The sequence below is a fragment of the Pinus tabuliformis genome, chromosome 4_1, assembly GCF_031772625.1.
Source record: "Pinus tabuliformis cultivar Carrire ecotype Pingquan chromosome 4_1, CPIR1, whole genome shotgun sequence".
NCBI lineage: Eukaryota > Viridiplantae > Streptophyta > Pinopsida > Pinales > Pinaceae > Pinus > Pinus tabuliformis.
The window spans coordinates 912,663,541-912,675,274 of NC_142303.1; the positions used below are offsets into that span (position 1 = coordinate 912,663,541).

The 11,734-nt window shown below is 38.3% G+C and overlaps 1 protein-coding gene and 1 pseudogene across 2 annotated transcripts; both read right to left on the reverse strand.

The window, feature by feature from the left end:
• Window positions 1–1,300: 1,300 nt before the first annotated feature.
• Window positions 1,301–5,295, reverse strand: LOC149179104 (protein CYPRO4-like; annotated as a pseudogene). Its single transcript, XR_016258246.1, has 3 exons — window positions 5,271–5,295; window positions 3,847–5,039; window positions 1,301–1,949 (listed from the first exon to the last, which is right to left on the reverse strand). The product of XR_016258246.1 is annotated as a protein CYPRO4-like (transcript).
• A 6-nt stretch (window positions 5,296–5,301) lies between these two features.
• Window positions 5,302–11,149, reverse strand: LOC149179105 (peroxisomal fatty acid beta-oxidation multifunctional protein-like). Its single transcript, XM_089422353.1, has 7 exons — window positions 10,801–11,149; window positions 9,326–9,388; window positions 6,494–6,556; window positions 6,277–6,339; window positions 6,114–6,170; window positions 5,457–5,524; window positions 5,302–5,352 (listed from the first exon to the last, which is right to left on the reverse strand). Exons 2-7 carry the CDS (start codon window positions 9,360–9,362, stop codon window positions 5,302–5,304), a joined length of 339 nt encoding a protein of 112 aa, XP_089278479.1. The 5' UTR covers window positions 9,363–9,388; window positions 10,801–11,149.
• Window positions 11,150–11,734: the final 585 nt, after the last annotated feature.

The following is an 11,734-nucleotide window of genomic DNA, read 5'->3' on the forward strand; positions in this document are numbered from 1 at the left end:
TTAAAAATGGGCGTACTGCGTTGTAATGGCGCACTAACTTGGCGCGTTGTATGTATTGGAGTACCATTTCATAAGGGGGCGCATTTAATTGTGTTGACCGTTTTTGGTGGCCATTGCAACGTATTAAGGAGTGGTACATAACATGGGGTGTATATGGTAATAACCACTCCCTGCCAATATATACGTTCAAAATCACCCACCATTCTTTTTACATGAGTCGTTGGTTTTTGAAATAACTATTATAACCATGGAATTATGGTTATATTATATGTGTTGACCGTTTTTGGTGGCCATTGCAACGTATTAAGGAGTGGTACATAAAATGGGGTGTATATGGTTATAACCACTCCATGCCAATATATACATTCAAAATCACCCACCATTCTTTTTACATGATTCGTTGGTTTTTGAAATAACTAGCAATTGTCCCAAAAGGTACAAAGAGAGGCCGATAGGATTATTAAATTAGAATTGTTGAATTTCTCTAGAAGAAATGTTAGTTCAAACCTAACGGATGAGCATTTTGAGCTGGCTGAAATCTACCCCATACTAAACTGTAGAACGTCTCTCGACGCAATAATAATATGTAATAATAACAATAATAAAGTGATAATGATCATCAACAGAAAATAATTAAAGAACAAATAAACAAACCAAAAAAACCTGTCAATTCTATTAAATAAAATAGCAATCCTACCTCTAAAATTTTAATATTATAATTAAACAATTACTCATAACATATAAATTTATTAATATTATATTTAAAACTATCATTATACATGAATCATATGTGTTTTTACCACATATATATCATCATTCTGCAGTGACAAAACAAGCACTAGAAACAGATCATAAATAATTAAATGCATCTCTAAGAATTTTTGGCTTACACATTTCTTAGACCTATACAAACAAATATGGAGTAAAAATTACACAAACAAATATGAAATAAAAAATTACATAACCAAACTCTTAGAATTAAAACATAAAACCTTAAAAACAATGAATATATTAATAGGATAAATTGCGTATAAACAAACTGTTCAATAAAAATGAGTCGATCACAACAATGAAATCTTCCACTCAAGCTTATTTTCTTATGAAATTGGGTAGAATGGAGGCCTCGGTTAAGAAGCAGAAAAAAATCAATAGAATAAAATATAGCTCCCTCCCATGTGACCATGAACTTAAGCTTTTATAGCTAGTAATAGCATGCTACTCAATCTACCAGATCGCCATCAAATGCATCTCTTCTGAATTTTCACGACAAAAATATGCATACCATTCAAAAGCCTCTCCATTTCCTCGAATTTCTCCATTATAAACTATCAATAGTTATATAAAATGTCAATACTGACCGTCCACTTGAACAAAATAAGAATTAAGTGACAGAGTTAGCATCTGGTGTCAAAATCAATTCATAACTTTACACAGACTTACAAGCAGCATAGCTCATGTTCATCACTTTACACAGATTACAACAAGCATTGCTTCAAACGCACCAAATGCCCAATCTCTCAGCTATACAACAGATTATAAATCTATAAAGAATTTAGTTTTACTCCACTCCAATAAGGTGTGGAATGTTATATGCACAAGCCAGTACAACTGTTTATAATTCATCACTTGAGTTAATTGCTCAACGCCATGATTAGTGTGAAATGGATGTTATTGTTAAGATGCTATGCTGAAAGAGCTCACTTTCTTTGGTGTTGCAACCACAAGTGGAGCTTCTAGAGAATTTGTAATAGCAAATTTGTCATGCATAAATTTGCTATCCACATGGATACATCTTTTGGAACAATCTTGTAGCAATAGCAGCTTTTTAGCCCATTCTGGCCCTTGTAACACACATGATCGTTGTTTTTTACTTGACGGAAGTTCCAGATGACAGAAAATTTACCAACAGTGGCAACTACATGGCGCTCCTGCCTTCCACTCTCAGTAACCTGCAGTGATGAAGAGAAATAGATGTCAGAAATTAGTACACTTGAAGAGCTAATAAAGGTTATATTGCAGGCCAACGGTCCTATAAGTTCAATTGCTACATGTTATGAAGTTGAAGTCATTTTTTGTGTACCTTATCCCTTCATAGACAATTGCTAACTTTTAATACATTATTATTTGTTTATAGTGGTGATATTGAAAAAGCGTATGGCCAAATTTTTGTGTATCTGTAAGGCCATGTTTGAAATTTGTGTTTGGGAGAATCAAGACCTATTAAAAATTAATGGAACAGTTTGGGGAATTCATTTTTCTTGAAAGAAAGGTGATGAGCCATGTAGCAACAAGCTGAGAAGGTTTGCCAAGTAAAATAGGATGTTTGGTCTGAAAATTAAAGATGCTATTTTAAAGGCCCCACAAATTACTGGATATTCAACCAGATAATTCGACCAAGCAACAAAACGTTGAAATTCACCATCTTGTGCCCGTTGAAGATCTCAAACTTTGGTTCCAGGTGCAGAGACTAATTTATTTTAGAAAAGGCTAATTGCATGTTGGCCGCATTTCCATACCATTTCTGTACCAGAAATATTACTGTCCAGAAACGACACCAAATTTGGATAGTGCAGTTCATTAAGAGAAACGGATTTGTTGTACATAAAAAACTCTTAAACTTTGAAAGAAGTCCCCAAAAGTATTAATGAAGTTCTGAGCAACTTAGGTACTCTGTTTTTTATTTTTTCATACAATATCACTTCTTTTCAAAACATCATAGTCTAATTCTTCTATGTTTGGTTCTTTCTCAAGCATATTTTTTTTTTATCAATTTTGTCTGGAATCCAGGTGGGATTTATTGAAATCACAAGTTTGGGCCGTGAAGGCGGCTAGTATCCCAAGGGTTTTTCAGGGCACTGAATTGATTTGTGCATTCAAAAATGAATTTTAAACAACAACAAATCACGATATAGTCAAAGATTGTATCACTAGATTGTGTTTGGAAAAACTGGGTTTTAAGCGAATTGAATCCATTTATACATTAAAAAAAATAAAAATTAAACAGCAACCAATAACAATCTGGTCAAAATTTGCATCTCCGAATTCAGATGAAAAAAAACTAAAACTTAGAATAATTAGGCTGTGCCCTTTCAAAAAAACTTTGCTGGTTTAGAAAATGCTTAAATGTGACCAAACACTAGTACAACCCCATGGCTAATAGCTGCCCTGGCTTATAGAAATTTGTTCAATTTTTGGTTTACAATTTTTTTTTTATCAATTTTGTCTGGAATCCAGGTGGGATTTATTGAAATCACAAGTTTGAGCCGTGAAGGCGGCTAGTATCCCAAGGGTTTTTCAGGGCACTGAATTGATTTGTGCATTCAAAAATGAATTTTAAACAACAACAAATCACGATATAGTCAAAGATTGTATCACTAGATTATGTTTGGAAAAACTGGGTTTTAAGCGAATTGAATCCATTTATACATTAAAAAAAATAAAAATTAAACAGCAACAAATAACAATTTGGTCAAAATTTGCATCTCCGAATTCAGATGAAAAAAAACTAAAACTTAGAATAATTAGGCTGTGCCCTTTCAAAAAAACTTTGCTGGTTTAGAAAATGCTTAAATGTGACCAAACACTAGTACAACCCCATGGCTAATAGCTGCCCTGGCTTATAGAAATTTGTTCAATTTTTGGTTTACAATTTTGCGAGTGCAATGGATAGAAACATTCATTAATTTACTTTTCATGAAATGGAAACCAATGATTTTCAATACATACTTTGAAACAAGTAGTAGTTGGAGTTCAAAATTGAACAGGACATTAAAGTCAAATAAACAACATAAGGGGAAGAAAAACAATACAAATCAGAAGACCAAAATGCATATTAGTAACACTTACCCAAGAGAACTGACCACCATGGAACTTATCCTTTCCAGCCAAATGTGCATCCACTGGAGTAAGCTTGAGCAATCTCGGAGCTGGAATCTTGTGCCCCTTCCGCCCAGAAACTCCTGTCTTTGACTGTCCATCTTTAACCGTGAAGACAGTACTGATAAGAATAAGATAGGTATTAGTAGTCCCAAGAATCCACTTCGCATCATAAGTAACATCAACATGTGTGATCGGTGATCCAAGAGCTGGAAACGCTGTTTTTGCCACCCTCATAGATGTTTTCCCATAAAGCCGAATCTTCCCATCACTGGATCCAATCACCACGCATCCATCCCCAGTAGTTGCAAAGCACTGAAAATTTGTACCTCTCGCAAATTGATGACCATTGGCCCAATTCGAAACCGTGTTGTCAGACTGTTGAACAATACCATGCCTATCCCTCATATCCCACCTGCACAGCCTATTGTCATCAAGCCCCATGAAGGTCGACTCTGCAGCATCCAACTGTGCACCCTTGCTAACATTTGTAATATCCCGCATCGTGATGGGAGTCCCATCCTTCTCAAACTTCCATTCTGCCACAACCTGCCCAGTCTCAATATCCAGCTGGTGAACCCTTGCAGCATGAGGCTTGCCCTGCTTGGCAGGGCTCATCAACATCATATTGGTCTCTGCTCTCATGAGAAGACCCTTCTTCGGTGTAGAGTAATAAGACCCATCACCCCCCAAATCCCCCTACCTGAACTTCACAGACATGCCCTTCCCATGGATCCCATGGTGCAAATTCTTGGCTGCCTCAATGCCAGTCTCACCGACCAAAAAGCTATGACCCAGGGCACCCATGGCCAAGCTCTGTATACCACCATTAGTAGCCTCCTCAATCTCTTCATTCAAATCCCTATCCTCGTCCTCCAGCCCCAAGCTCTCCTCTGCATCTTCCCAGACAGAATCATCTGCAGTCTGGGGATTAGCCCACCCCATGAAATCCTTCCCAAACACCTTAACCTTGTTTTCCTCAGTAGCCTTGAGCAAATAAGTATTCTCAAACATACAATTCTGAAACTCTGTAACAAAATCCATGTACCCTTCACGATACAGAAGGCCACCCCATATAGTCATGATCGAAGCCAAGAAGCAGAAAAACCCATTCATAGATACAACAATAACGTGCACGCTAGGAGCTATGATAGTCCAATGATCTGACAGGTTTAAAGCATGGGAAAATCAACCCTCAAGAAGCCACAAATAACTTCGCAATAAAATATAAAATATAAAAGCCTGCATGCCGCCTTCTTCATTTAAGAGTCTTCAGCGCTGGAAACAAATCATTACCTATTTTCCAGATAATTCATAGTAAGATTAAAATTGGCTATACCACAGTATGAAGTCGGCCCCGCTGAGACAGATAAATGTACATTGAGAAATCTTACCTCCAAATCCTGGAATAATCCCAACTTGAAGTTATGGAAACCCAAGCTGTGCTTTTGTGGTTGAAATACGAGCATGACAAGACTGTGTAAATTAAATATATCCATGATAACTCAAAACATGTAAGTTCCCAAAATTCCCGTTCCAAAACATAAAATTACAAGAGATGGACAATCATTGCCACATACCATTGCTAATTCTAATCCACCACCAAGCGCAAGCCCTTGAATAGCAGCTACGGAAGGTTTCTTAGCCTCTATAACAACACCAAAAGGCCAAAAAGGTCAGAGCCAGAAAAAAAGTTCCATCCTAAAAACACATAGAATCCTTTTCCAAACTTTCAGGGGTGCCTAAACATCCATCAGAATCTTAATTTTTTTATGTTAACAATATCAACATATCCAGCTACGTATTACAATACAAGAAAACATGTAGAATCCTTTACCAATACATTGATGAGTTCCTAACTATGCTATAAGAATGCTACTTTTAACTGTACCATCAAATCCAACTATACTCTACAATAAGCCTAGGTATCCATATTTTGGCACATTCCCAGAAAAGCTCAAAATGTCAAGGGTATGATAATTTCACTTTATAGTATTCAAATAACATATGGAAAATAACGATCCAACAAAATGTCTTTTACAAGAATTGATAATGTTTTTTGAAATGACAAGTCAAAGTAAAAGCAACATTCCTCTATCTTATACATTATTTGTGGATTTGATAATAGCTAACATTCCGGAGATACAGTACCCCCACTTCAGCCTTACATATCACCAACAACTTGCAACTTTAGTGAAAAAAAAAAAAAAAAAGCAACATATATAACAAACGCCTACCTTCAATAGTATTGATCATAAGATCAACAGAAACTCTACCCAAATGTGACAAGTTCCCTGCTAGATACACAGTTACAGAGAATTGAATATGAGCAAACATGGAAACCTTTGAAACAATCTGCAACAAAATTTGAATTTTGTATGAAAACTTAGTTTGGCATACCAGTCTGTTGTACTTCCTGGAGAATGTTGATGTCAAAACCACCTGAGAATATGCTTCCATTACCTAACAATGCCAAAACAGAGACATAGACATGAAATCATCTCGATTTTTGAACAGAAGCATTTACATCTCTCTCTATATATATGAATATATATAAAGATTTATAACACCATTGAACATTTAGTACAGTTTCCATCCCTTCTGCAAAGTTGCATACCAGTGACAACAATGGCCTTCACATCATTTCTCCTCATTGCTTTGTCATATTTTTCTTTCAAGCCTGCAAGAATTGTAAATAAAACCAATTGAATGGTTACTACAGATATTAAGTTAAATGGTAACACATATGCTAATGCATTACTTACACCCAGATATCAACACACAAATGCGTATGTCATTAAGCCTTCTCTTTCAATGAACATAAAATTATGACGTAGTCAACTACTTACTGGACAGTAATATGATGAATTTGGTAAGGTTGACCTATGATTTCGAATTGGTATGTGCAAATTAGTAGGCCTTGGAGGATTGGTTTGCATTTTATAATCATTTTAATTTGACCTTATCTGTCCTATCCTCATATGGCAGAGTTGATATCAGTTTGCTTTGGGAAAAAGCCATGATGCCCTTTATTTCCAGCCACAGCACAGTTTCTTTACTGCTGAAGCATTTCTCAGTTTCAATTTGCCTACTGGTGCATGTGATGTTGTTTGCAAGGCATAGGAAAATAAACCTTTTCTGCCACTCCCATGCCATTGCTGACTTGTTGTGGCCCATCAAGGGTGCTCTTGCTGGCTGGGGTCTGATGGACTTGAGTTGTCTCAAATCTGCATATCCTGTGGGGATGTGGTGTTTCCCCTCACACCCCTTCAACATTTTATAGGTAATAGTTAATAGGTTAGTTGTGCTTCCTGACCAGACATATGTCACTCCTTCGCATGATGCCTGTAAAGTTGCAAAGGAATAGTTTGATTTCTGTTTCACTACCAGGCACATGTTGCACTCTTGCATGAAGGCATGTGTCTTCATTAAGGGGTGCAATTTGATTGTGTCTGGACTCTGTACAGCTGTGTTTTGTACGTTACCTGCCCTTTATATGTTTCTATGGGAAAAGCCTTTCTACTATCTACCTTTTTTGCGTAATATGTTCATTGTACTGTATATTTTTTTATCGATAGAACTTGGAGGCGTGTTTAATATATACATGTGTGCACTATCTGGGCACACACGGTTTCTAATCCTAACAGGCATGCTCCTCCCTTGAATGAGATTTGCCAGGTGTGGCTCTTGACTATATTGAATATTATTGAGGTATGCGGATTATGGTATGGTCCTGGCAAGTTACCAGTTCTTCGCTCAAATGTGTGAGGGTGGGTAGAGCTTCTTACAAGGTTTACCATCCAGGTAAAGATAATATATTCCCATTTACGAATAAATAAAGGAATTTCTTTAACCTACCGGCAGATTATGGTATCGTGCTGGCAAGGTACCAGTTCTTCGCTCAAATGTATGAGGGTGGGTAGATATCCTTTCCAGGTTTACCATCCATGTAAAAAAAATAAGTTGCCAGATATAGAATAAATAAAAGAAATTATTTGATTTTATGACGTTTCTCACTGCTAATAATGTGTACTTAAATTGAGGAGGTAGTGCATCAGATGGATGATCTGTGAAAAAAAAATTAAGCTTACCTGACTCTGCAGAAGAGTGTGGTATTTCTGTAATAGTCCAATGCTTCATCCATAAGCTTCTTATGCTCCTTCGAACCTTCAAGAAGACCCCTGAAATAACCCCTGTTCTCAAAGCTTCTCCTGAATGCCTCCCATCCAATATCTCTACTCCTCGCTGCTTTCAGTGCCGAGCTTTGGACTTTAGCAACCCCCGAGCCACTTAGTCCGAGTTCTGCATTCTCCATCTCTTACTGATAATGCGATCTCTGCTGATACATCATCTCAAATCCACAACTTATCTTCATACCCAGTTCCGCCTCCTTGTAATTTGGAGACGACAGAGGCGGTATTGGATAGCAACACGGTGCCTGAAAGGCTTGCTGCACGAACTGAGCATACATGGCCCTTGACATCCTCACAGAGACATCTACCATCTCCTTATTGCACAAAAACTTCTCCATCCGAGACGCCGCCCTCATGGAATCCACGTCCCGTTCATAAAAGGCCTCCACCGCCTTAGAAATCAAGTGCTCATCGTGCTTCAAAACCTGAGCCATGCTCAGAGAAACTCGAACCCTGACCCTATGCATGTTAACCCTAGCTTTATCGGGATGACCTTTAATACGACTGTTTATAGCGTTCTGAACAACATCGCTAGCTCTGGTTTGCACAAAACCACCCGTGAGAGCCCGCAAGGAGTCCCATACTGAGGGTTTCACCGGCAAATGGAACGGAAGCCCGCGGGTTCGAGTCCCGGAGATTGGAATTGAGAGTACAGGGACACGATGAGGTTACAGCGGGTTGAATGATTAGTGTTGCCATATATAATCCTTATCGAAATCTGAAATTGTGTCTAGACATTGTACCTGGAGTTCTTTCAATCGGGACTCGGTTTCTTCGGCTGACATCGAGTCTGGTAATGCGAAGTCTGGGAAAATGGCGTAGAGAAGAGTGTCTGTAACAAATTTGCAGATATTTCTGCCGGCTTCATGGGTGAAGATTCAATAGTATTGATCATAAGATCAACAGAAACTCTACCCAAATGTGACAAGTTCCCTGCTAGATACACAGTTACAGAGAATTGAATATGAGCAAACATGGAAACCTTTGAAACAATCTGCAACAGAATTTGAATTTTGTATGAAAACTTAGTTTGGCATACCAATCTGTTGTACTTCCTGGAGAACGTTGATGTCAAAACCACCTGAGAATATGCTTCCATTACCTAACAATGCCAAAACAGAGACATAGACATGAAATCATCTCGATTTTTTAACAGAAGCATTTACATCTCTCTCTATATATATGAATATATATAAAGATTTATAACACCATTGAACATTTAGTACAGTTTCCATCCCTTCTGCAAAGTTGCATACCAGTGACAACAATGGCCTTCACATCATTTCTCCTCATTGCTTTGTCATATTTTTCTTTCAAGCCTGCAAGAATTGTAAATAAAACCAATTGAATGGTTACTATAGATATTAAGTTAAATGGTAACACATATGCTAATGCATTACTTACACCCAGATATCAACACACAAATGCGTATGTCATTAAGCCTTCTCTTTCAATGAACATAAAATTATGACGTAGTCAACTACTTACTGGACAATAATATGATGAATTTGGTAAGGTTGACCTATGATTTCGAATTGGTATGTGCAAATTAGTAGGCCTTGGAGGATTGGTTTGCATTTTATAATCATTTTAATTTGACCTTATCTGTCCTATCCTCATATGGCAGAGCTGATATCAGTTTTCTTTGGGAAAAAGCCATGATGCCCTTTATTTCCAGCCACAGCACAGTTTCTTTACTGCTAAAGCATTTCTCAGTTTCAATTTGCCTACTGGTGCATGTGATGCTGTTTGCAAGGCATAGGAAAATAAACCTTTTCTGCCACTCCCATGCCATTGCTGACTTGTTGTGGCCCATCAAGGGTGCTCTTGTTGGCTGGGGTCTGATGGACTTGAGTTGTCTCAAATCTGCATATCCTGTGGGGATGTGGTGTTTCCCCTCACACCCCTTCAACATTTTATAGGTAATAGTTAATAGGTTAGTTGTGCTTCCTGACCAGACATATGTCACTCCTTCGCATGATGCCTGAAAAGTGGCAAAGGAATAGTTTGATTTATGTTTCACTACCAGGCACATGCTACACTCTTGCATGAAGGCATGTGTCTTCATTAAGGGGTGCAATTTGATTGTGTCTGGACTCTGTACAGCTGTGTTTTGTACGTTACCTGCCCTTTATATGTTTCTATGGGAAAAGCCTTTCTGCTATCTACCTTTTTTGCATAATATGTTCATTGTACCGTATATTTTTTTATCGATAGAACTTGGAGGCGTGTTTAATATATACATGTGTGCACTATCTGGGCACACACGGTTTCTAATCCTAACAGGCATGCTCCTCCCTTGAATGAGATTTGCCAGGTGTGGCTCTTGACTATATTGAATATTATTGAGGTATGCGGATTATGGTATGGTCCTGGCAAGTTACCAGTTCTTCGCTCAAATGTGTGAGGGTGGGTAGAGCTTCTTACAAGGTTTACCATCCAGGTAAAGATAATATATTCCCATTTACGAATAAATAAAGGAATTTCTTTAACCTACCGGCAGATTATGGTATCGTGCTGGCAAGGTACCAGTTCTTCGCTCAAATGTATGAGGGTGGGTAGATATCCTTTCTAGGTTTACCATCCATGTAAAAAAAATAAGTTGCCAGATATAGAATAAATAAAAGAAATTATTTGATTTTATGACGTTTCTCACTGCTAATAATGTGTACTTAAATTGAGGAGGTAGTGCATCAGATGGATGATCTGTGAAAAAAAAAATTAAGCTTACCTGACTCTGGAGAAGAGTGTGGTATTTATGTAATAGTCCAATGCTTCATCCATAAGCTTCTTATGCTCCTTCGAACCTTCAAGAAGACCCCTGAAATAACCCCTGTTCTCAAAGCTTCTCTTGAATGCCTCCCATCCAATATCTCTACTCCTCGCTGCTTTCAGTGCCGAGCTTTGGACTTTAGCAACCCCTGAGCCACTTAGTCCAAGTTCTGCATTCTCCATCTCTTACTGATAATGCGATCTCTGCTGATACATCATCTCAAATCCACAACTTATCTTCATACCCAGTTCTGCCTCCTTGTAATTTGGAGACGACAGAGGCGGTATTGGATAGCAACGCGGTGCCTGAAAGGCTTGCTGCACGAACTGAGCATACATGGCCCTTGACATCCTCACAGAGACATCTACCATCTCCTTATTGCACAAAAACTTCTCCATCTGAGACGCCGCCCTCATGGAATCCACGTCCCGTTCATAAAAGGCCTCCACCGCCTTAGAAATCAAGTGCTCATCGTGCTTCAAAACCTGAGCCATGCTCAGAGAAACTCGAACCCTGACCCTATGCATGTTAACCCTAGCTTTATCGGGATGACCTTTAATACGACTGTTTATAGCATTCTGAACAACATCGCTAGCTCTGGTTTGCACAAAACCACCCGTGAAAGCCCGCAAGGAGTCCCATACTGAGGGTTTCACCGGCAAATGGAACGGAAGCCCGCGGGTTCGAGTCCCGGAGATTGGAATTGAGAGTACAGGGACACGATGAGGTTACAGCGGGTTGAATGATTAGTGTTGCCATATATAATCCTTAACGAAATCTTAAATTGTGTCTAGACATTGTACCTGGAGTTCTTTCAATCGGGACTCGGTTTCTTCGGCTGACATCGAGTCTGGTAATGCGAAGTCCGGGAAAATGGCGTAGAGAAGAGTGT